At 38.9% G+C, this 24283-nt stretch overlaps 1 protein-coding gene across 2 annotated transcripts in view; it reads left to right on the forward strand.

Annotated features, from left to right (window-relative positions):
* The first annotated feature begins 6846 nt into the window (after positions 1-6846).
* Positions 6847-24283, forward strand: part of kmt2a (lysine (K)-specific methyltransferase 2A) — an 89765-nt gene continuing 72328 nt past the window's right edge. For both annotated transcript variants that reach the window (XM_061972890.2, XM_061972891.2), the window contains exon 1: positions 6847-7130. In XM_061972890.2, coding sequence (XP_061828874.1) covers positions 6885-7130 — 246 coding nt within the window. In that variant the 5' untranslated portion in view covers positions 6847-6884. The remainder of the gene's footprint in view (positions 7131-24283) is intronic.

Genomic DNA, 24283 nt, shown 5'->3' on the forward strand with positions numbered 1-24283 from the left:
TCCTCCCACCTCCAAAGACATGCACCTGGGGATAGGTTGATTGGCAACACTAAATTGGCCCTAGTGTGTGAATGTGAGTGTGAATGTTGTCTGTCTATCTGTGTTGGCCCTGTGATGAGGCGGCGACTTGTCCAGGGTGTACCCCGCCTTCTGTCCGATAGCAGCTGAGATAGGCTCCAGCACACCCCGCGACCCCGAAAGGGACAAGCGGTAGAAAATGGATGGATATTTTAATAGCTACATTATGAGAGTCATCGAGACATGAAATAACACCCTATAGTCATTTTTACACTCTTAATCCTAATGCTGTCTGAAGCTCAGCCAATCAGTGGTCACAATAGTGAATTAAACGCTCTCATGGATTTGTTCTCATCTAGTGGCCAATACTATTGATAATATTTAGTCCATTTAGCCATTTTATGCTTAAAAATGCCTAATTTGGAGCTCATTTTTAATTTAGCATATGCTTTTTTTAAAAAGGGACATTAAAAGCAATTTTTAAGCATGATGTGGCGAGGGACAACTAAAAAGCTGGTCGAAGATCATCTATATGACAGCACTCTGGTGTTTTTAACGAGTCTGCGTTTTTTTCTGTCTTTGGGTTGGGCTGATCTCCATTTTTTTTTTTTTTTTTTTTTAAACAGCAGCACAAACCAGTCATGTCATATAATAGTAGTGTATATCAGTGATTCTCAAACTGTGGTCCATCCAGTGGTACGCCAAATAATCACTTGTTTAAAGTACACTGTTTTATTTTCCTGTATTCAAACATAGTGTTACTGTTCAAACTGTGTGTAATGTTACAGTGGCCAAAAATATTGAATATACTTGTTAAGCCTTGCTTTTAATGAATACTTAGGACTACTACGCTACTGTGTTTTAATGTTGGTCGACATGGTGGTACTTGGAGAGCCAAGTGTTTTTTGAGGTGGTTACTTGGTTAAAAAAAACAAAAAAACAGTTTGAGAACCAACCACTGTTGTAGATGAGCTTTGACGACACACAGGGGTGTCCAAACTTTTTCCACCAAGGACTGCAAACTAGGAAAACATTTCAAGTAGGGGCCATTTTGATATTTATTCATTTTCTCAAAAAAAATGCAAAAAAACAGCTAAACAAGACAGACATTTGGTGTCAGATTTAAGTGACACATTTTATAGCTATTTGTATCAACTATTCCTCTTTTTCTCATTACATAGTCTTTTTGCTTACGTTTTGTGTTTGATTTTTTTTTTCAGTACAATATTCTGCGGGCCAACAAACTCAAGCCGCGGGCCGCACTTAGGACACCCCTAGATGATAAAATTTTTCAGGTCCTCAAAAACTTCTCATTTACAGCAGTGGTCCCAAACCACCGGGCCGTGGATCGATTGGTACCGGGCCGCACAAGAAATTTAAAAAAAAAAAAATTAAAACTTTTTTATTAAATCAACATAAAAAACACAATATACACTTACAATTAGTCCACCAACCCAATTTGTATTTGACTTTTATCTGCAATTAATTTTCTTTGATTCACTATTTAGTTCAGTTAGAGTTTCAGTTTATTTGGAACATGCATACGATACAATGTAATGCACTACACAATTCCAGTTGTTTCATTACAGCACGTCCGAAAAGGAGTAGAAAGAAGCAGAGTTTATTTAATCCTACCCCTTTTCATACCATATCAATTGTATCCCATTTCCTTGTTCTCTGTAACAGAACAAATACATAAATAAATAATATACCATAGTAAGTAAACAAATATTAAATATACAAATAATCTTTGTCTCAATAAAAATAAGAAAAAAAGGGTTCAAGATATTCATTATAATTCTTGTTCTGTGTACTTTGTGAACAGTTGTAGTTTCAACAGTCTCTTAAACTGAATCATATTAGTGCTTTGTTTGATTTCTTTGCTTAATCCATTCCATAATTGAATTCCACATACTGATGTACTAAAGGTTTTAAGTGTTGTTCGAGCATACAAATGTTTTAAATGAGATGTTCCTCTAAGGTTATATTTCTCCTCTTTTGTTGAGAAGAATTGTTGTATATTATTGGGTAGCAGGTTATAGTTTGCTTTGTACATCATTTTAGCTGTTTGCAAATGCACCAAATCGTTGAATTTAAGTACAGTGTTTTATATTCCTATATTCAAACAGAGTGTTACTGTTTAAACTGTGTGTAATGTTACAGTACCCAAAATTATTAGATATACTTGCTAAAAAAATCATTTGCTTTGTTTTTAATGACTACATAGATAGGCCTACTATTTCGAACATGCATGCATACAACATGATACATCACAATTTCCAGTTTCTCTATTCAACATGTTCGAAAAGGAGTAGGAAGAAGCAGAGCTTATTTAATCCTACCCCTTTTCTTTTACATAGCAGTTGCTAAAATTTTTGTTCACTTCCTGTTCTCAATTTATTCACAATATACTCCATAAGTAATCACAATAAAAAAAAAAAAAGATAATACTCGGTGAAGTAAGTTACATTTTATCTTGAAAATGAATGGATGGATGAGATGAATTCAGAATGTTTATCATATTTCTTCTTCTTTGTACTTTTTAAACACTTTAAGTTTGAAGAGTTTCTTGAAGTGGATCATATTAGTACATTGTTTGATTTCTTTGCTTAATCCATTCCATAATTTAATTCCAAATACGTCTTATGTGTTGTTACAAATGTTTTAAATTACATTTTTCTCTAAGATTATATTTCTACTCTTTTGTTGAGAAGAATTGTTGAACATTCTTGGGTAGCAGAAGTTGAGAATGTACGTGTTATATATAATAACTTGTCATATTTTGGAAATGACAGCCACATTCCCCATCCTTGTTGCTGTTTAGATCACTGTTTTTCAACCTTTTTTTAGTCGAGGCACATTTTTTTTCATTGAAAAAGTCCGGAGGCACACCACCAGCAGAAATCATTAAAAAACGAAACTCAGTTAAAAGTAAAAAGTCGTTCCCGCAATTGTTGGATATAAATTCAAACCATAACCAAGGATGTATCACTATAGCTCTTGTCTCAAAGTAGGTGTACTGTCACCACCTGTCACATCGTGACATATTTTGAGTTTTTTTGGACTTGTCCAGGGTGTACCCCGCCTACCGCCCTACTGCGGCTGAGATAGGCTCCAGCACCCCTCGCGACTCTGAAAGGGACAAGCGGTAGAAAATGGATGGATGGTGTTTTCATGTGTAGTGTTTTAGTTCTTGTCTTGCGCTCCTATTTTGGTGGCTTTTCCTGTTTTGTTGGTATTTTCCTGTAGCAGATTCATGTCTTCCTTGAGCTCTATTACCCGCACCCGCTTTGTTTTATCAACTTATACCATGCCAACTTTATTTGTAAAGCCCTTTAAAAACAACCACAGCTGAAAAACACAAATAAATACAGGCAAAGGACAGACTAAAATATATAATTTAAAACAGAGGTAAAATACACACACATATATTTATATGCACATAGAAAAAGCAGATAAAAATGATCTTAAGAGTAATTTGTTGGATAAAAAGGCAGTTAAAAAGTTAAAAACAGTTTAAACAGTTCAAAGTTTCAGCAATCAAGACTATTTGTTATTTTTATCCTTCTTTGTGTGGACATTTTTGATTGTCATGTCATGTACGGATGTACTTTGTGGACTCCGCCTCTGCGCCGCATGCTGTAAGTCTTTGCTGTCGTCCAGCATTCTGTTTTTGTTTACTTTGTAGCCAGTTCAGTTTTGCATAGCCTTCCCTAAACTTCAACGCCTTTTTTAGTGGCACTCTCCTTTTGTTTATTTTTGGTTTAAACTATAGATACCTTTTTACCTGCACGCTGCCTCCCGCTGTCGTCTGCATACTGTGATCACGACAAACCATGTTCCCGACATCTACAAAGCAATTAGCTACCGGCTGCCACCTACTGATATGGAAGAGTATTACACGGTTACTCTGCCGAGCTCTAGACAGCACCGACACTCAACAACGGCACATTATTTGCGGATTATAATTATCAATCAGTCAATCAATCAATGTTTACTTTTATAGCCCTAAATCACGAGTATCTCAAAGGGCTGCTTAATTACTAGTTTGCAAAAAATATTTTTAACCCAAATAGGTGAAATTACATAATTTCCCACGGCACACCAGACTGTATCTCACGGCACAGTGGTTGAAAAACACTGTTTTAGATGGATACATAGTACTTTATTGGTTATTTCAGGAGAGTTCCTTCAGGAAAATTTTAATTCCAGCAGCAGTGTACAGAATTGAGAACAAATTATCAATCAATCAATATATAGCCCTAAATCACGAGTGTCTCAAAGGGATACGGCAGATCAACTGGTCTAAAAGGGGGGCTATTTAAAGGCTAGAGTATACAAATGAGTTTTAAGATGGGATTTAAATGCTTCTACTGAGGTAGCATTTCTAACTGTTACCGGGAGGGCATTCCATAGTACTGGAGCGCGAATAGAAAACGCTCTATAGCCCGCAGACTTTTTTTGGGCTCAGGGAATCACTAATAAGCCGGAGTTCTTTGAACGCAGGTTTCTTGCCGGGACATAAGGTACAATACAATCAGCAAGATAGGATGGAGCTAGACCGTGTAGTATTTTTTATACGTAAGTAGTAAAACCTTAAAGTCACATATTAAGTGCACAGGAAGCCAGTGCAGGTGAGCCAGTATAGGCGTAATATGATCAAACTTTCTTGTTCTTGTCAAAAGTCTAGCAGCCGCATTTTGTACAAACTGTAATCTATACTTGTATAGCGCTTTTCTACCTTCAAGGTACTCAAAGCACTTTGACAGTATTTCCACATTCAGCCATTCACACACACGTTCACACACTGATGGCGGGAGCTGCCATGCAAGGCGCTAACCAGCAGCCATCAGGAGCAAGGGGTGAAGTGTCTTGCCCAATGACACAACGGACATGGAGCACAGCTCCCTCCCCCCATTCTCACCACATTCTACAGAGGCATTATAGAGCAGTGTTTTTCAACTTTTTTTGAGCCGAGGCACATTTTTTTCATTGAAAAAATCCAAAGGCACACCACCAGCAGAAATCATTAAAATGTGGAACTCGATATTGACAATAAAAAGTCGTCGGATATGACTTTAAACCATAACTAAGCATGCATCACTATAGCTCTTGTCTCAAAGTAGGTGTACTGTCACCACCTGTCACATCACACCCTGATTTATTTAGACTTTTTTGCTGTTTTCCTTTGTCATATTTTAGTTCTTGTCTTGCGCTCCTATTTTGGTGGCTTTTCCTGTTTTGTTGGTATTTTCCTGTAGCAGTTTCATGTCTACCTTTAAGCGCTATTCCCCGCACCTGCTTTGTTTTAGCAAACAAGAATATTTCAGTTGCTTTTATCCTTCTTTGTGGAGACATTGTTGATCGTCATGTCATGTTTGGATGTACTTTGTGGACGCCTTCTCTGCTCCACACGCTGTAAGTCTTTGCTGTTGTCCAGCATTCTGTTTTTCTTCACTTTGTCGCCAGTTCAGTTGTAGTTTCGTTCTGCATAGCCTTCCCTAAGCTTAAATGCCTTTTTTTAGGGGCACTCACCTTTTGTTTGTTTTTCAGTTTAAGCATTAGATACCTTTTTACCTGCACACTGCCTCCCGCTGTCATCTGCATATTGTGATCATAATTAGCTACCTGCTGCCACCTACTGATATGGAAGAGTATTACACGGTTACTCTGCCGACACTCAACAACAACACATCATTTGCAGACTATAATTACTGGTTTGCAAAAAATATTTTATACCCCAAATAGGTGAAATTAGATAATCTCTCACGGCACACCAGACTGTATCTCACGCACAGTGGTTGAAAAACACTGGTATAGAGAGCCAAACCAACAGCATCTCTGTCTGGACTGGAGCCTGCAATGCCTCAGACTGGAAGTCTCTCCAGAGAGTGGTGAGGACGGCAGAAAAGATCATCAGGACTCCTCTTCCTCCTATCCAGGAGATCGCAAAAAGCCGCTGCCTGACCAGGGCTCAGAAAAAATGCTAAGACTCCTCCCACCCCCACCAAGGACTGTTTTCACTGCTGGACTCTAGAAAGAGGTTCCGTAGCCTCCGAAACAGAACCTCCAGGTTCTGTAACAGCTTCTTCCCTCAGGCCGTAAGACTCTTGAACGCATCATAATTATCCCCTTAATTCCCCCCAAAATGGATTAACTCGCTGGAATAAAAAAGACAATATAACATACATCCATAAACGTGGATGCATGTGAAAAAGTGCAATATATTTATCTGTACAGTAATCTATTTATTTATATATGCACCTTATTGCTTTTTTATCCTGCACTACCATGAGCTTATGTAACGAAATGTCCTTATCTGTGCTGTAAAGTTCAAATTTGAATGACAATAAAAAGGAAGTCTAAGTCTAAAAGGTTAAAACAATATTTTTGTTCAATTTGATTGATTTTAGGTACAGTATTTACATCAACTTTGCCTGATTGGTCATTATGCTGGTAGTTGGAGAGCCAAGTCTTTTCTGAAGTGGTGCTTGGTGAAAAAAAGTTTGAGAACCACTGCTATATTAGCTCAAACGCGTCTATACATTGCAGTCCGAGTGAGTAGAGGCCATTATTGGCTGTAACGGTCTTCTTTATTCTTCTTTTGTGATTCAAGTGCTCCGCGGCTTTCCCGCGCAAAGCCCCTGAATCTGATTAGCCGCCAGTCGCCGCGAGCTTCAATAGACCCGCTGAGGAAATGCATTGTCCGGGTCGCCTCGCCCCGCCCCGCAACCTGCATAACGACGCGTCGGCCAGTGAGAGCGGAGGCCGTGGCGGAGCTTGTTTATGTGGAGTGCTGGCTCAGGGTTCCGCCCACCGACGTATCTGTGATCGCAGGGCGCACACACACAGGCACACAGTGTAAAATGGCGCACAGCTGTCGGTGGCGGTTCCCCGCTCGGCCCGGAGGGAGCAGCAACTCCGGCACCGGGAGGAGAGCGGGCCGGATAAGGGTCACCGCCTCTCTGCAGAGCGTCCCGGGAACCCACCCGTACGCCGCCGGACTCGGACCCGGGTTTGACGCTGCACTACAGGTCTCGTCGGTCATCGGGAGCAACCTGCGGACATTTCGGGATGTTTTGGGGGAAGCGAGTGATTCGAGCAGCGCGGAGGTAAGCACCGGGGACGGGAGGAGAGGACCGCCTGCTTGTGAGCTCAGGTCCTTCCTTGGGGGGGTATAACCGGGGGATGTTTTGCAGATGAGGAGCTAACGGTCCAAATGTGGACCATGTGGGCAAAACTTGTTGTCAGATAATAACTTTCAAGCACTTTTATGAGGAAAAAAACTGAAGTCCCGTAGTAAGATGTGCCTTCCTAACTGGAAACAAAGTTAGTTTATAACCCTGCTCGTTGTGCAGTAACAGGAGAGGTGGCTACATCTTTCGGCTAGCACGCTAATCAAAACACACGAAACACTCATCACTTTTTATGCAAATCTCAAACATTTATCCATATTATCACTGACATGTACGCATGGGTGCTATTTGCATATAATTAACATACACAAGAAGTGCTTTACTAGTTAGCTACTTGACATTAGCAAGACTTGTATAATAACAAACACGTAAAAGTTGTCCGGCTGCTGCGCCTTGTTAGTCTCCTTTGGGGCAGCTGGAAGAGAAAGACACGTCCTCGTAGTTTAGCTGCGATAATAATATTATAATATTGATATTCTGTGACCGTTAAAGATGTTCGCAGGTGTTTGAAAACAAGACATGTCAACTCGAAAGGGAGTCGAGGGTACCCTCTTGAGGCTAAGTTAGCTTTCCTCCACGACTATTATCTTATTTATGTTTTGACTCTCAATCTGCAGGTAAAAATGTGAATTAGTGAATTGTGTTAGTTTAAAAATGCTGCTTTTCTTTCTTTCTTGAGGCGTCTTATCTTCCTGCCAAAGCTAACCTAGCCTAGCTGGTTAGCCACACATGCTAGCGCCTCCATTTATTTGAGGTGTTAAAAAGTTCCCTCGCCAAAAAAAATGGCCCCGCTGTTTTATCTCTGTTTAGTTTGTCGTTTAAGAGCTTTGCACGCTACAACGGAACATGAGTGGGTTTAATAGAGAAACGGTTTGTGCTTGTTACTAGGCTAGCTAAGTTAGCATACTACGCCACGCTAGCCGTCATGCTAGTTCCGAGGCGTTGGGAAATGAGTTTTATTCTCTTCGCAGCTACACGATGTGCGGTCTCTAATGCTTCATGTTGACATCTATTACGGCGCCCCGGAGAGCATACGTGCGGCTCTTGGGGGTCAGTGCGCATGTAAGGCCGGCTACGACAACAGCGAGCCCCCCGCTTGACGGGCCGTGTGATTGTGGGGGTGTGTTCGCCTTAGCGAACTACCATCTTCCTTTTCCACCAGCAGCAGCGTGCGTCCATTGCAGTGGGAGTACACTTGTTTACCAGCTATTACACAGCATCCTCTCTCATCTTGCATCGCAGGGATGCTTTTTTGTTTAATAACACGAGATTTCATGTCATTATGCGTGGTCCACTTGCTTTTAAGGCAAGAGGTTGCCACCATTTTTGAGTCTCCGAGGTCCCACACTGGTGTATTGGAAGTAGAGATGTCCGATAATGGCTTTTTTGCCGATATCCCGATATTGTCCAACTCTTAATTACCGATTCCGATATTAACCGATACCAATATATACATATATATATCCGGGGTGGACCGCTCGCCTGTGCATCGGTTGGGGACATCTCTGCGCTGCAGACCCGTCTCCGCTCGGGATGGTTTCCTGCTGGCCCCACTATGGACTGGACTCTCACTATTATGTTAGATCCACTATGGACTGGACTCTCACTAATATGTCAGATCCACTATGGACTGGACTTTCACAATGTTATGTCAGACCCACTCGACATCCATTGCTTTCGGTCTCCCCTAGAGCGGGGAGGGAGGGAGGGAGGGGGCGGGTTACCCACATATGCGGTCCTCTCCAAGGTTTTTCATAGTCATTCACATCGACGTCCCACTTGGGTGAGTTTTTCCTTGCCCTTATGTGGGCTCTGTACCGCGGATGTCGTTTTGGCTTGTGCAGCCCTTTGAGACACTTGTGATTTAGGGCTATATAAATAGACATTGATTGATTGATTGATATACAGTCGTGGAATTAACACATTATTATGCCTAATTTTGTTGTGATGTCCCCGCTGGATGCATTAAACAATGTAACAAGGTTTTCCAAAATAAATCAACTCAAGTAATGGAAAAAAATGCCAACATGGCACTGCCGTATTTATTATTGAAGTTACAAAGTGCATTATTTTCTTATAACATGCCTCAAAACAGCAGCTTGGAATTTGGGACATGCTCTCCCTGAGAGAGCATGATTGATTGATTGATTGAAGCTTTTATTAGTAGATTGCACAGTCCAGTACCGTACATATTCCGTACAATTGACCACTAAATGGTAACACCCGAATAAGTTTTTCAACTTGTTTAAGTCGGGGTCCACTTGATTCATGATACAGATATATACTATATATATACTATCATCATAATGCAGTCATCACACAAGATAATCATCATAGTATATACATTGAATTATTTACATTATTTACAATCCGGGCTGTGGAATGTGTGTGTGTGTGTGTGGGGGGGGGGGGGGTAAGTTTGGTTGATATCAACACTTCAGTCATCAACAATTGCATCGTCAGAGAAATGGACATTGAAACAGTGTAGGACTGACTTGGTAGGATATGTACAGCAAGTAGTGGACATAGAGAGAGAGATCAGAAAGCATAAGAATAAGTATCTACATTTGATTATTTACAATCCGGGGAGGTGGGATGTGGAAGGGGGAGGGTGTTAGTTGAGGGTTGAAGTTGCCTGGAGGTGTTCTTTTAGTGCGATTTTGAAGGAGGATAGAGATGCCCTTTCTTTTACACCTGTTGGGAGTACATTCCATATTGATGTGGCATGAGGAGGTTGAGGTGGGGGCGGGGTTGGGGGGCGCAGCGGGGGTGTATATTTTAGCGTCCCGGAAGAGTTAGTACTGCAAGGGGTTCTGGGTATTTGTTCTGTTGTGTTTATGTTGTGTTACGGTGCGTGTGTTCTCCCGAAATGTGTTTGTCATTCTTGTTTGGTGTGGGTTCACAGTGGCCGTTGTTTATACGGCCACCCTCAGTGTGACCTGTATGGCTGTTGACCAAGTATGCATTGCATTCACTTGTGTGTGTGAAAAGCCGTAGATATTATGTGATTGGGCCAGCCCGCAAAGGCAGTGCCTTTAAGGTTTATTGGTGCTCTGTACTTCTCCCTACGTCCGTGTACCACTCCGTACAGCGGTGTTTTAAAAAGTCATACATTTTACTTTTTGAAACCGATCATTTCCGAAATTACATTTTAAAGCATTTATCGGCCGATAATATCAGCAGTCCGATATTATCGTACATCTCTAATTGGAAGTGAGTTTGCCACCATCTAGCCTTGGTGCTGGAATTTAGACAGTTAGGAAATGTTTTCAGGACGGTTGCAACAGAGGTGCATGCTCAGCAACGTCAAAATGTTTTAAACCAGTGATGCTCAAAATGGGGCCCGTGGTCCAAATTTGGCCTGTCCTGTCATTTTGTACATGTACTATCAAATGTAATACATATTTATACTGTCCTCTTTCAAGCTGTACAGTCATTATTGTATGTCCACAATGCTACACTGTAAAAAAAAGTTAGTAGATTTCACTGTAAAAACATGGCAGCTCAGTTGCCAGAAATTTACCGTAAAATCATCGGTGGTAACATTTTTTCATTTAAAGTAATGCGCTGTAAAAAAAGAGAACATAGATTTTACAGTAAAAAAAAGTAGCAGCTCAGTCACCAGAATTTCCGGATAAAATAACAGTGGCTTTGTTTTTCAATTTATAGTAATGCATTGTAAAAAAAACCTGGCAGCTCAGTCACCAGAATTTTATCGTAAAAACAACAGTAGTACAGTTTTTCATCCATCCATCCATCCATCCATCCATTTCCTACCGCTTGTCCATTTTGGGGTCACGGGGGGTGCTGGAGCCTATCTCAGTTGCATTCAGGCAGAACGCAGTGTACACCCTGGACAAGTCGCCACCTCATCGCAGGACCAACACAGATAGACAGACAACATTCACACACTAGGGCCAATTTAGTGTTGCCAATCAATCTATCCATTTTTCTAGTAAAACTCACAAAAATGCATTATTGTTTTTCAATTTACAGTAATTTAGGGTATAAACCACACCAATTAGAATTTTTGTAATCTATAGGTACATTTAGTTACAATTTATTTACACAAAGCATGCAGCATGAACTAAAAGTGCTGCATTGTTATTGTGTGACTATCATCATCTATACCAGTGGTCCCCAACCTTTTTGTAGCTGCGGACCGGTCAATGCTTGAAAATTTGTCCCACGGACCGGGCTGCACAAGAAATTAAAAAAAATATGTATATTTTTTATTTATGTATTTATTTTTTCATAAAGAAATACAATCATGTGTGCTTACGGCCTGTATCCCTGCAGACTGTATTGATCTATATCGATATATAATGTATATATTGTGTTTTTTATGTTGATTTAATTATTTTTATTTTTTTTATTTTTTTTTATTTCTTGTGCGGCCCGGTACCAATCGGTCCGGTGGTTGGGGACCACTGATCTATACTACATAATTCTGCTGTCAAAGCGCCACAAAATACTTGTTAGCAGTATAAAATCTGCTTAGTTGTTAAGTTATGTGGAATAATCAGCAAGTACTAAAGTGATCATTTAAAGCAATGCGCTGTAAAAACAGGGAACATAGATTTTACAGTAAAAACAAGTAGCAGCTCAGTCACCAGAAATTCTGGATAAAATAACTTTGGCTTTGTTTTCCAATGTATAGTAATGCACTGTAAAAACTGGCAGCTCAGTCACCAGAATTTTATCGTAAAAACAACAGTAGTGCTGTTTTTGAATTTACAGTAATTTGGTGTATAAACCACAACAATTTGATTTTTTTTATTATTATCTATAAGTAAATTTAGTTACATTTTATTTACACAGAGCATGCAATATGAACTGAAAGTGCTGCATTGTTATTGTGTGACTATCATCATCTATACTACATAATTCTGCTATCAAAGCGCCACAACATACTTGTGCTAGCAGTAAAAAATCTGCTTAGCTGTTAAGTTATGTGCAATAATCAGCAAGTACTAAAGTGATAATTTAAAGTAATGCGCTGTAAAAACAGGGAACATAGATTTGACAGTAAAAACAAGTAGCAGCTCAGTCACCAGAATTTCTCGATAAAATAATGGCTTTGTTTTTCAATTTATAGTAATGCACTGTAAAAAAAAACCTGGCAGCTCAGTCACCAGAATTTTATCATACAAACAACAGTAGTACAGTTATTCAATTTACAGTAATTTGGTGTATAAACCACAGTGAATTGTGCGGTAAAATTCTGCCGGTTTTTGTGTCGCAAAATTTACAGATTTTTTTTACAAGCGTTTTTAGTTGCGTATGAATCTGAGACCCCTGCTCTATGTTAAAGTTGTGACTTTTTGACGCTCTATGGAGAAGAGTAGTCTTGGTCACCATGCGTTGCCCACACCCTTTAATGAAAACCTAAGCGGTTCGGAATTTAGCATCCTCCAAACGTCTAATATTTCTGGGTAAAGTTTGAAAGCGATCGGATGAAATATCTAGGAGGACCTGGTTAGAGAACAACCCCTGGAAATGGCAAAAATCTGCTGAAAATGACCTTTGAATGTTTTGAGGTTAAAATGTATACATGATGCAGAGTGGTATCTCAACTGAGTTAGGCACACAACTAACAATATCTAATACCTTATATTTTATATGGCAGTATGAGGCTAAATTCCTCACTTGTACTGTTGCATGATAAAAATCGCTTTTTGGTCTATGGACGAGTGGCACATTCACTTTGGCTCTTCGAGGCAAAACGTTTGGGCACCCCTGCCCTAAACACAGAAATAATCCCTAAACAGAAAACACACAAAATGCTGCAAATGCACAAAAAATACACAGACTGCATGAGAGAAACTCTGCAAGTTTGTTTGCAGAACCAAACAGTAGTTGGTCTAGAAGAAACTTGCCTGATTTTTCAAATGTTTTTGATAAACACCAAATAATCTGCTGTACAATACTGTAAAATATTACGTTTAATGTTAGGTTTTGCTTGCAGCATTTAGCTCTTGCATGTGTTTAATGCTGTTTGTGTGGTTTTGGCTGTGGGGTGTTTCGGCCATCGCATTAAAGGGAACAGACTGTTTCGTGTCTCTAGTACAGCTGCTCAATTCCGAAATGAATAGGAAAGCAAAATAATCATATTAGGTAGAAAACATAGCATGCTTGCTCGTTCCACCATACATTTATACATGTAATAAATACATGTCAAAACAAAAACAAAAGCTGATGATTGATAACCAGTGCATCTCGCTGGCCAGGGCAGTGGAGCCAACTATCTCTGGCCAGGGAGGAAGTGTCAACTGTCATGCTAACAGTGCGGCATGAGTCATTGTGTGAAATGGAATTATTATTATTTTTTTGGCGATACAGCAAGTAAAACAAAAATTGACGATGTTTAGAAATTGGATCACACTTTAGTGTGACCCGAAATAGCGAGTATTTTTGTTGTGCGTGTGTAACCCTAGTCTGTGTCGCTTGTAACTTTGTCCAACTATCCATGTCATATATCACACGGAAAAACTAACAGTACCAAATGGGACAGGAGGACACTAACATTTGCAACACGAGCATTAAGTAGGAAGGGGATTCATGTGGCCCCATTCGTCATGGTTTACCTCACACATGAAACGTGACAAATTTGGGGGATGCACTATCCACTTTAGCTGCCAGACGGCAGTAGAGTGTTGAATATATTAAAATGTGTTTTGTTTGCAAATCCAACTTTTGACCACAGCGTCAGTTGCTATGTAGAGTGGCGCTTACCATAATTTTCAGCAGTCTGCATTGCAAATTGAAAACCCCCCACTTCCTCTCAATGTAAAATCCACACATGAATGGGGCCATATGAATCTCTTCCCTACTGTAGCAATGTCAGCTACAGTGCTAAGTGCTAAACATGCTAAGTTAGCTGAAGAAAATCAAATTATTATACCGGTACTTAGTTTAATATCTGATGTATAGTGTGCAGAGCGGCAGGCTTTATTTGAAGATGCGAAGCAAAGCTGGAATATTTTTCTATTTCCACAAATGTGTGCAGAGTGGGTTCATGCCCTATGTCACAAAAATCAACGTAAAATTACGGAGTGGAACAAGAGCTCAGCTATGTGAGTTACGCTGTTGACAAACATGTTAGGTTAGCCCAGGTGTGTCAAACTAGTTTTTATTGCGAGCCACATCTAGAGGTGGGGAAATTATCGATTTTCAGATTAATCGCAATTTGGACATGGACGATTATAAAATCGATTAGTAAATGTCAATAATCTATTTATTTATTGTAAATAAAGTAATGCAGACAATTCTAAAATTTGGCTGACTGCAGTGAACCTCCTCACCGGGAGATCTGACCAGCTCCTTTATTATAGAGCACTTACGATCGAGTTTTGCATACATTTCCTTTAATTTAATATATGTAGTGGGAATTTCTTATAAAAAATGCACAGTTTTTAAAAGTTGCAAGTGATAAAAGCTTATTTAGTGAAACGAAAACAGATGTAAAACTGCATCAATATACATAAATTAAAGCTGCATCAATACTCGATTTTTAATCGAATTATAGCTCCTCAATCGTAATCGTAATTGAATCGTGAGGGGGCCAAAGATTCCCACCTCTAGCCACATCACAGAGGGGCGCTTGTAACAGTGAATATACATGGATATAAATGTAAAATAGCCTCATTACACAATTTGCAGAGGAAACTCTTGTTGATTACTATAATTTGTTTTAAAATCAGATTGATGGATAACTTACTTTGTTTGTTGCAAGATCAGATAATATTAAAGTGAACAACATAAGCAATTGGATGCAGTACATTTTTATTTCAAAATTTAAATAATAATACATGCATTTATTCAGAAAGTGCTTTGCTATTTCCAGCCTTTTCTTGCAGGCTACATAAATGACGTGGTGGGCCACATACAACAACGTGGCATATCACATAAAATGATGTGGCGGGCCACATACTGTAAAACAATGTGGAATATCACATCAAAATTATGTAGCGGGCCACTTGAATAAATGCTGCATATCACATAAAAAAGATGAGACAGGCCAGTTAGAACAAAAAATTATGCGGTGGAAACATTATACTGTATATATATTACTGCAGGGCCACATAAAATGATGTGGCAGGGTTCAAGTGCCTCTTAGTGGTTATTGTGTTTTTTTTGCATTGAAATAATGTCCTATTTGGTCAGATGTATAAAAAAATAAATAAATCTAGGCTGCCAAAAAAGCTTTAGTTTGTTGTCAGGACTGCTGAGAGTGCTTTAACGCTGTAAAGTTCATGTGTGATATTCATGACTTTCCCTCAGAATGCAGGATTAACGCAAAAAAATTGAAATTTCCACTATAAAGCCCATGTGTTCTGGTGGGATGCACAGTAATGATGCAGAGACGCAGCCATTGCATCCTCATACAGGCCTATTGAAGATGAGGGCGCATTCATTAATAACCTACCATAAATAAAAGCTTCGTCATCGGTAGATTTAGAAGACATTTTTTTCCCCACTCTTTTTTTTTTTGTGCGGCAGCATCACTCACTAAGGTGTGTGGACACAGCTTGTGGTTTCACGGAGGATCAGTGTAATGCTTCTGTGGCCAGACCGGGGCAGGATTGTTCAGGCTCACCGCAGCCCGCTGAGTTTACTCGAGCGCCAGCCGGACCCCGGGCCAACCCCTCCCTCTCAGACAGAAAGACCCAAATCCAAGGCAGGCATTGACATAGAACTCCCCGTCTGAGAATCAGAGCAACTTTTCTTGTGACAGCTGCCACTTTGGAATGGATTACTAAGCCTATTGCCGTGGCTCAAAGGGGTGCTTGTCGGCTGTTGCTGTCCAAATGAAGGCATTTGTTAGCTTTTGTGTGCGTGTAGGGAATTAATTCTCTTCATCCTTCCAAGATTCAGTTGCTTCTTTTTTTTTCTTTCTTCCTGGGGTGCCAAGCTGTCCTATTGATTTTTGTTTTTGTAAACGTGTGACACACCCACCATCCTCGCCCTTCAGTCTTACTGTGCAGGTAATCGCCCTTCAAGCCTTCATAAAAAAACAAGTTCATTGTAGCTGCTTCTCTTTGCATCAGTTACCTTAAAGCAGTGTTGTCTAACTCCCCACCCAAAAAATGCATCTAAAATCTCTGTCCTACAGCGCAGTGTAGAGGTGGGAATTTTAGGGCACTTTGCGATTTGATTCTGATTTCGGTTCAGAATCGATTCTTGATTCAGCACAATTCTTGTAATATGTTATTTGGTATATAAATTATAATGAAACCTCTTCAAAACAGGTTACAAGTTACAAAAGCTCTTGTTAGCTACTGATTTACATGCGCAATGTTGGTCTAAAAACGTCCTTGAAATAATTTTTAAAATTGTATTTACAAAAATCAGAGAATGTTAATCAATCTAATAAAATAAAGCAACTCTAAACAAATTTCAGCTTTACAATATTTATGATAGAAATTTACAAAAGCAATTGGGAAGTCATACAAATACAATTAAATACAATACTTAAAAAAAGAAAAAACAAACATAAAAGCAACAGTATCAATAATAAAAGTAATATTAATATTAATAATAGTTACCTTTGAGTTACTTTAATATACTTAAAAAATAAATTGGCTCTCAAAAATGATTAATCTATTTAGAATCGTACTAAACAAAAATCGTGTTTTGGATGTGAATCGACTTTTTGAGCACCCCTAAATGAGTGTATAGACATTGCAGTCTAAAACAGATAATTTGTCAATATAAACTAGTACCAAATAATTACAATTACATTTTACTTACAGATACAAAGTGTCCAAGGCACTAGCGTATTAGAAAGTATTCAGTAACAAACGTGCCCGCAACTTATTCAACTTTTTGAGTTATTGTGGCCACTAGATGTTTCCAAAAAAAACTTTTACAACTTCACTTTAACTTAAAAAAGCACATGTCCATTCCAGACAGTTAATAGTTATTGTACCTTGCAAACACCCAAGTAGGGGAAAAAATAAATGCGGTAAATACATTTCTTGAAAAATTCAGTTTGCAGATTTATGTGTTTTATTGCCAAGCAAAAAACGGAAATCACTTTTGACTGACATTGTATTTATTTTTAGTCCCCCGACTGAGCTGATAGTGTGTCTCCATACACAGTGTGGAGCCGCTCCCCTCAGCTAATAATCACCGCCATTACGGCAAATAAACTGCATTTCTTTGTATCATTATCATTGGAGGACGAGGCTGAACATATTACATACAGAGGAGAATAATAAACAACTAATTTAGATGTGGTTTTGATATTGTTAATCTGTCAATAGCACTCTCCATCAATCATTATTTTTAAGAGTGTGCCACAAATGGCAAACTTCAGTTTTCTGTTTTTATCATTAGTTATATTAGCTATTTTTTTACCTTTCCACTTAGCTTTGCATGTTCTAATCTTACTTAATTGACAGAACAGTTGACAAGTGTTTCATTATGGTGGAAAGTTTGACCCTGGAACTGATTATTTGCGTTTACATTATTTAATATGGGGGGACATTGGCTTCCCAATGTAAAGAAATCGGATGTTGACGTGCACAAACTGCATGCATCCCTCTGGTTTGTGAGAGACGTGTTGTGTTTGGAGTGCAAGGGGCTTGAGTCCAGCAGGTGTTTGTGGCCTGTTTAAATGGAAGGACCCCCGCCCCCCTGCCCACTCCTACCCTTTCACCCGCTTACCCATCCCAGAGACAGCGCGCGGATTGGAGCAGGAAGCTTTGTGTCTGCTTTTATTCTAGCACTCACAAAGTGTGGGCGGCTGTAAGAGCGCAGGCAGAGATATCAAAGGATGTGGGGCGACCCCCCCCGTACCCCTTTTGCTCCCCACAGGACAACGCCGGGAGGAGAATTAGTCACAGACCCTCCCATCCATGGCTTTATTCAGCTACAGCAGGCGGGCAGAGGCGCTTTAGGAGTAGTCTGAAGAAGAGAGAGGCTGCAATTGTGTCTTTTTTTTTTACTCCGTGTGTGTGTGTGTGTGTGTGTGTGTGTGTGTGTGTGTGTGTGTGTGTGTGTATATATATATATATATATATATATATATATATATATATATATATATATATATATATATGTGTGTGGGGAGAAGTAGCCATGTGTTCATTTCCTAGAGCAAGACATCATGCACATGTGTCCCATCAGCCTCCTGTCTTTGTCCACTAACTGAGGTGTTGTGTCCCCCCCCCCCCCCCCTTGCAAATTGTTTTGCTACTGTGTTGCTGTTGAGCAAATGTCAAAACAGTTGCATTTAGTGTTGGGACACTTCAAAAAAGTAACAAAAGCCCACCTTTTGCTCAGGGGGTAGGGACCTGAGGGTGCACAAAGCATTTGTGTGTGGTTGCGTGCGTGCGCGTAATCCACTCTGGTGTAAGTTAACACTCTAAAAGGGGGATGTGTCAGTTGGAGGGGCTGGGGGGCACACAGGAGTATGAGCTCATCACCAAGTTTCATTCCAGGAAGGGATGAGGCACACATGGATGAGGTGCGAGCTGGAAATGTCAAAGGGAAGACATTCCCGGAATGTGGCAAACTAAAGCATCAGCTGCTTCAAATTCCACTTGTATTATTTGTATTATTGTTATTACTTGGGATGTTCAGATCAGCATTATTTTATGCTGCTGTTTCTGATACGATCATGCATGAGTAGTTTAGCTGGGCGATAAAACGATACCAATACATATCGCGATAGACACGCAATCAATATCAGTAGAAAATGCGCTCTATAAACTGTTCGATACATGCCGTATATTTTTTTTCTTCGTCGGAAGAAACAAGAAGTTGCAAAGCAAGGTTGGTTGCACGAACAAAGGCACAGGCTAATTGAGCAGGAAGTGATAACTGATCAGTGGGAGTGACCAATCAGGTAAGATTTGGCTGCGCCATCTTGTTGTCTCGTTTAAATCTTTGCATGGACTGAGAAAAGAAACTAAAAACGAGTGCTGCAGAGAGCAAAAATGCTCGGGGATTAAACAGGAAAAGTCACCTCGACATTACGGCAGTTTTTTTGGGATTTTGTATAACGGACCGTAGTCTGACCAAGGCGCTTGTAACCAATAATACCACACCACCGCAGCCAACACTAAACCTGAAGAAAATAGTTTTTCTCAGGTTTCTCTAGGTTTACATTTTCACACTTAGTACTATTTGTTACACATTATTAGTCATTTCTTACTTGTTACTTTTTTTGACATTTTAATTTAAACGACTCTATGTGGAGTGTGAATTTGTCCCTATAAGTGCATGAGTTTTCTCTTGTCACTCCAGTTTCATCCCACATTCCAAAAATATGTATGTTAGGTTCATTGGAGACTGTAAATTGTCCATAGATATAAATGTCAGTGTGAATGATTGACTATGTATGTATTCTGCGTACGGCCATGCTAATTTGAGTTCGCTTGTCTATGAGCTAGTCCATTGCACGTTAGCATTAAGCTAACAGCGTTAGAGCTTACCCTTCATCCTGCATAATTCATATTTCTTTTTTCGTTTATTCCTAATTATATTATTAATCTAATGCGATTCCTACTTGCATGAGCACTTCATTTGTGTGTATAATTTACTTTATTTAGTGTGGTTAGTTTTAAAGTGACTTCATTGTGAAGAATATCAACAAAGTGATTGCCGTTTTTGGATTGGCAATAAAATACTTAAATCTGCAAACTGAATTTTTCAAGAAATTGGCCGATACTGATCGGTCACCTGCTTTTATTTTTGCCCTACTTGGGTTTTTGCGATCGACCGAGAGTTTCCGTGGTTGTGTTGACTTTTCCTTTCCTTTTTGCCTTGATAGCTGAGGGGATTATAATCATAAAAGTAGGTTATATTTAATTTTTTTTATTATTTTTTAAATATTTTTGATACAATTCTTTATATTTAACATGTTTTTCTCCTTGTCTTTATTTTTGATAGGTCATAAAAATATAAATAATTATAGATATCGACCGATATAAAGCACTCATATCGCGATTTCAGCAATATTCGCCTGGCCTAACTAATACTGCTCACATGTATTAACTGTACATTTTTCTATTTATTTATGGTGAGTGCTATTGACAGTTATACAATATGAACACACCATTTTAACTAGTTCCCTTATTCTCTTATAGTACATACAATTATTTGAGCAAAACAAAGTCTATAGTACCGTATTTTTCGGACTATAAGTCGCTCCGGAGTATACGTCGCACCACCGGCCGAAAATGCATAATAAAGAAAATATTTTGAGAAAATAAAAATCTCGATCTGATCATTTTAGTATCGATTATATACATATTAACCTTGTTGTCAACACAACCAATTTATGGATTGATCCGCACTCCTCTTACCGTATTTCCTTGAATTGCCGCCGGGTATATATTATCCGCATGCCTCGTTTTACCGCCGGATCAAACTCGTTTCCCAAAATAATTAGCGCATGCTTAGAATTAGCGCATGCTTAGAATTACTGCCGGGTCAAACTTGTTTAGCAAAATAATTAGCGCATGTCTCGTTTTACCGCCGGGTCAAACTCGTCACGTCACGAGTGACACTTCACCTTTCAAGGCATCATTTTCCAAAATGGAGGAGGCTAATTTCAATAATTTAAAATCGCATAAAGGGAAGAAGATAAAGAGCTATTCAGTAGGATTTAAGGTCCAAGCTATTGAATATGCTAAAAAGAACAGTAAAAATGTTTTATTAATATAGCTGCGTGTGTCAAATATGAGTCATTAAATGACTCCCGCCTCATGATGGTAGAGGGCGCTAGTGATCCCAGGAATCATTCTTGCGACTACTCGGCTGCAGAAGAAGTGACAACAGCAATTTTCTAAACTGGACTTTCAATCGAAGCAGGATGTAATAATTAAAGGAAGATCTCCATCGAGACAGAGAGACTTTTAAAACTGAAGAAAGATAAGGAAGACTTCTATAAACAAGTTATCGATGCTTTTTGTTCAGAAGGAGCGGCGCATGGACTTAATTTATAAGTAAAGGTAAGACCATAATAACGTTTTTTTTTATTAAATGTGCTTTTCACGATGGTATCCTTACATCACACTCAAATTTATAAGCGCAGGCCTAAATTTACCGCATGCCTTTGGTAAGCGCCGGAGTGAGAAGAGGTTTTAAATTTATAAGCGCAGGCCTAAATTTACTGCATGCCTTTGGTAAGCGCCGGAGTGAGAAGAGGTTTTAAATGAATTACCGCCCCGGCGCTAATTCAAGGAAATACGGTAAGTGTAGTGTACTGCGACGATGCTAACACCCAACGGTTGTTTTATTATCCTCTCTCTTGACTCGGTATTTGTTAATTTCTTGTTAATAACTGATTACTCTCTGCTGCAACAAAGTTCCATTTATATTTAAAGTATAATAATTATTTCAAAAAATGTATTTCCTTTGTTGTTTCTATCTAGTTTAGTGACTAGCTTAGCTGTTAGCATGCCTGCTCCTGCTTGCGCTCGGTGTGTAACATGTTTAGCCTCGTCTTCCAGTGATAATGACCTTCAAAATAAGTTTAAAGTATTTTTATTTTTGTATTTTTTTACATGAAGACACCTTTTCTAACATGATAACAAAATTAAGTGATATAATGTATGAATGGATATGCCGTATATAGCCTATTATTTACTTGAAAAACAGCTCAAATATCCTAAAAACGTTTCTCATTGCTTTATTTAGGAAAAAAATGCATTTAAATCGCCTGTCAGAAGCGTGGCAGCAGCTGGTCGTGCACCTAAACGAGTTGACACCCGGCAAATTTAAGGAGGGAGAGTTGAAAATTAATGTATTTTAAGCTAATTAATGCATTTCTTGTTCAAGTCAGTGTAAACTACCCTAAATCTTTTGCCATTACTACCGACAATAACGTCTAACTTTACGCCGTGTGCGTCTTCAAACTTCCATTTGGACGTCTCTTGTCACTCCAGTTTTCATCCCACATTCCAAAAATGTATGTTCGGTTCATTAGAGCAGTGTTTTTCAAACTTTTTTGAGCCAAGGCACATTTTTTGCGTTTGAAAAAATGCGGAGGCACACCACCAGCAGAAATCATTAAAAAAACTAAACTCTGTTGATAGTAAAAAGTTGTTGTTGTTACCATAAATTGATTAACGTGGACCCCGACTTAAACAAGTTGAAAAACTTATTCGGGTGTTACCATTTAGTGGTCAATTGTACGGAATATGTACTGTACTGTGCAATCTACTAATAAAAGTTTCAATCAATCAAAATGTCACAATTGTTTGGTATGACTTTAAACCATAACCATGCATCACTACAGCTCTTGTTTCAAAGTAGGTGACCTGTCACATCACGCCCTGACTTATTTTGAGTTTATTTCTGTTTTCTTGTGTGTCGTGTTTTAGTTCTTGTCTTGCGCTCCTATTTTGGTGGATTTTTCTCTTTTTTTTTTGGTATTTTCCTGTAGCAGTTTTCATGTCTTCCTTTTGAGCGATATTTCCCGCATCTACATTGTTTTAGCAATCAAGAATATTTCAGTTGTTTTTTGTGGGGACATTGTTGATTGTCATGTCATGTTCGGATGTACATGGTCTTTGCTCCACAGTACGGTAAGTCTTTGCTGTCGTCCAGCATTCTGTTTTTGTTTACTTTGTAAGCCAGTTCAGTTTTAGTCTCGCTCTGCATAGCCTTCCCTAAGCTTCAATGCCTTTTCTTGGGGGCACTCACCTTTTGTTGATTTTTGGTTTAAGCATTACACACCTTTTTATCTGGACACTGCCTCCTGCTGTTTCCAACATCTACAAAGCAATTAGCTACCTGCTGCCACCTACTGATATGGAAGAGTATAACGTGGTAAGTCTGCCGAACTCCAGACAGTACAGAAACTCAACAACAACACATCATTTGCAGACTATAATTACTCGTTTGCAAAAAATATTTTTAACCCAAATAGGTGAAACTAGATAATCTCCCATGGCACACCAGACTGTAAATCACGGTACACTCGTGTGCCGCGGCACAGTGGTTGAAAAACACTGCATTAGAGACCGTAACTTGTCCATAGATATGCATGTTAGTGTGAATGATTGTCTATGTATGTACCCTGCGTATGGCCAAGCTAATTTGAGTTAGCTTGTCTATGAGCTAGTCCATGGTACGTTAGCATTAAGCTAATGGCATTAGAGCTCAACTTTCATCCTGCATAATTATATTGCTTTTTTCTGTTTATTCCAAATTATATTATTAATCTAACGTGATTCCTACTTTTATGTGCACTTAATTTGTATGTATAATGTACTTTATTTAGTGTGGTTAATTTTAAAGTGACTTCATTGTGAAGAATATTAACAAAACAACTAAAGTCATTTTTTCCAAATTTAACTCTTAAGACTTTTTACAGATTTGGCAGACTAAATTGCAACAGTCAGGGAGGTCAGAATAAATTGTGTCCTGTGTTACCTTTTACAATAAGCAACAACAATTTAAACTTCATTGAACACATTTCTATATTATTAATCACTAATAACACTAATATCTGTTTTTAAGAATACATACATTTGTTTAGCCTTCTTAAAGAAAATATATGCAACATTGCAAATAAAAATGATCATGTCATACATAGCCTCGCCCTCACCGCCGACTTGTATAGTGGCAATCTAGGGCAAACCCTGAATGATACTTTATAATGAAACTTAAAATATAAAAAAATTTGGTTTATTTGCCGTATTGGAGGGAATTATAATGAATTTAGTTAGTGCCGCCAAATTGTGTATTGAGATGCATAATAAGCTCCTAGTTTGCTAGCTGGGGGACAAAAAATAAATACAATATTAGCCAGAGGTGATCAACGTTTGTGATCAGCATTCAAAGGCATTAATCGTCAATGGTGATCAGAAAATCGGCCGATACTGATCGGCACATCCCTATGTATCAAAAAATAATCTTAAAAAACGGTTGCACCACACATTAAAGCAAAGGCATAGAGACGTCAAAGATCTTGTACATGAAAGGAGTGCTTGGCTGTTTTACAGAAGGGTAAATGATTTAAAATGTAACATATCTAATCCTTGTGCAATAAATTAAAATTAAAATGAATCTGCAGTGACTTGTCTTACTCGTACAATGGACATGATCTA

This window comes from Nerophis lumbriciformis, linkage group LG17 (assembly GCF_033978685.3).
Source record: "Nerophis lumbriciformis linkage group LG17, RoL_Nlum_v2.1, whole genome shotgun sequence".
Lineage (NCBI taxonomy): Eukaryota > Metazoa > Chordata > Actinopteri > Syngnathiformes > Syngnathidae > Nerophis > Nerophis lumbriciformis.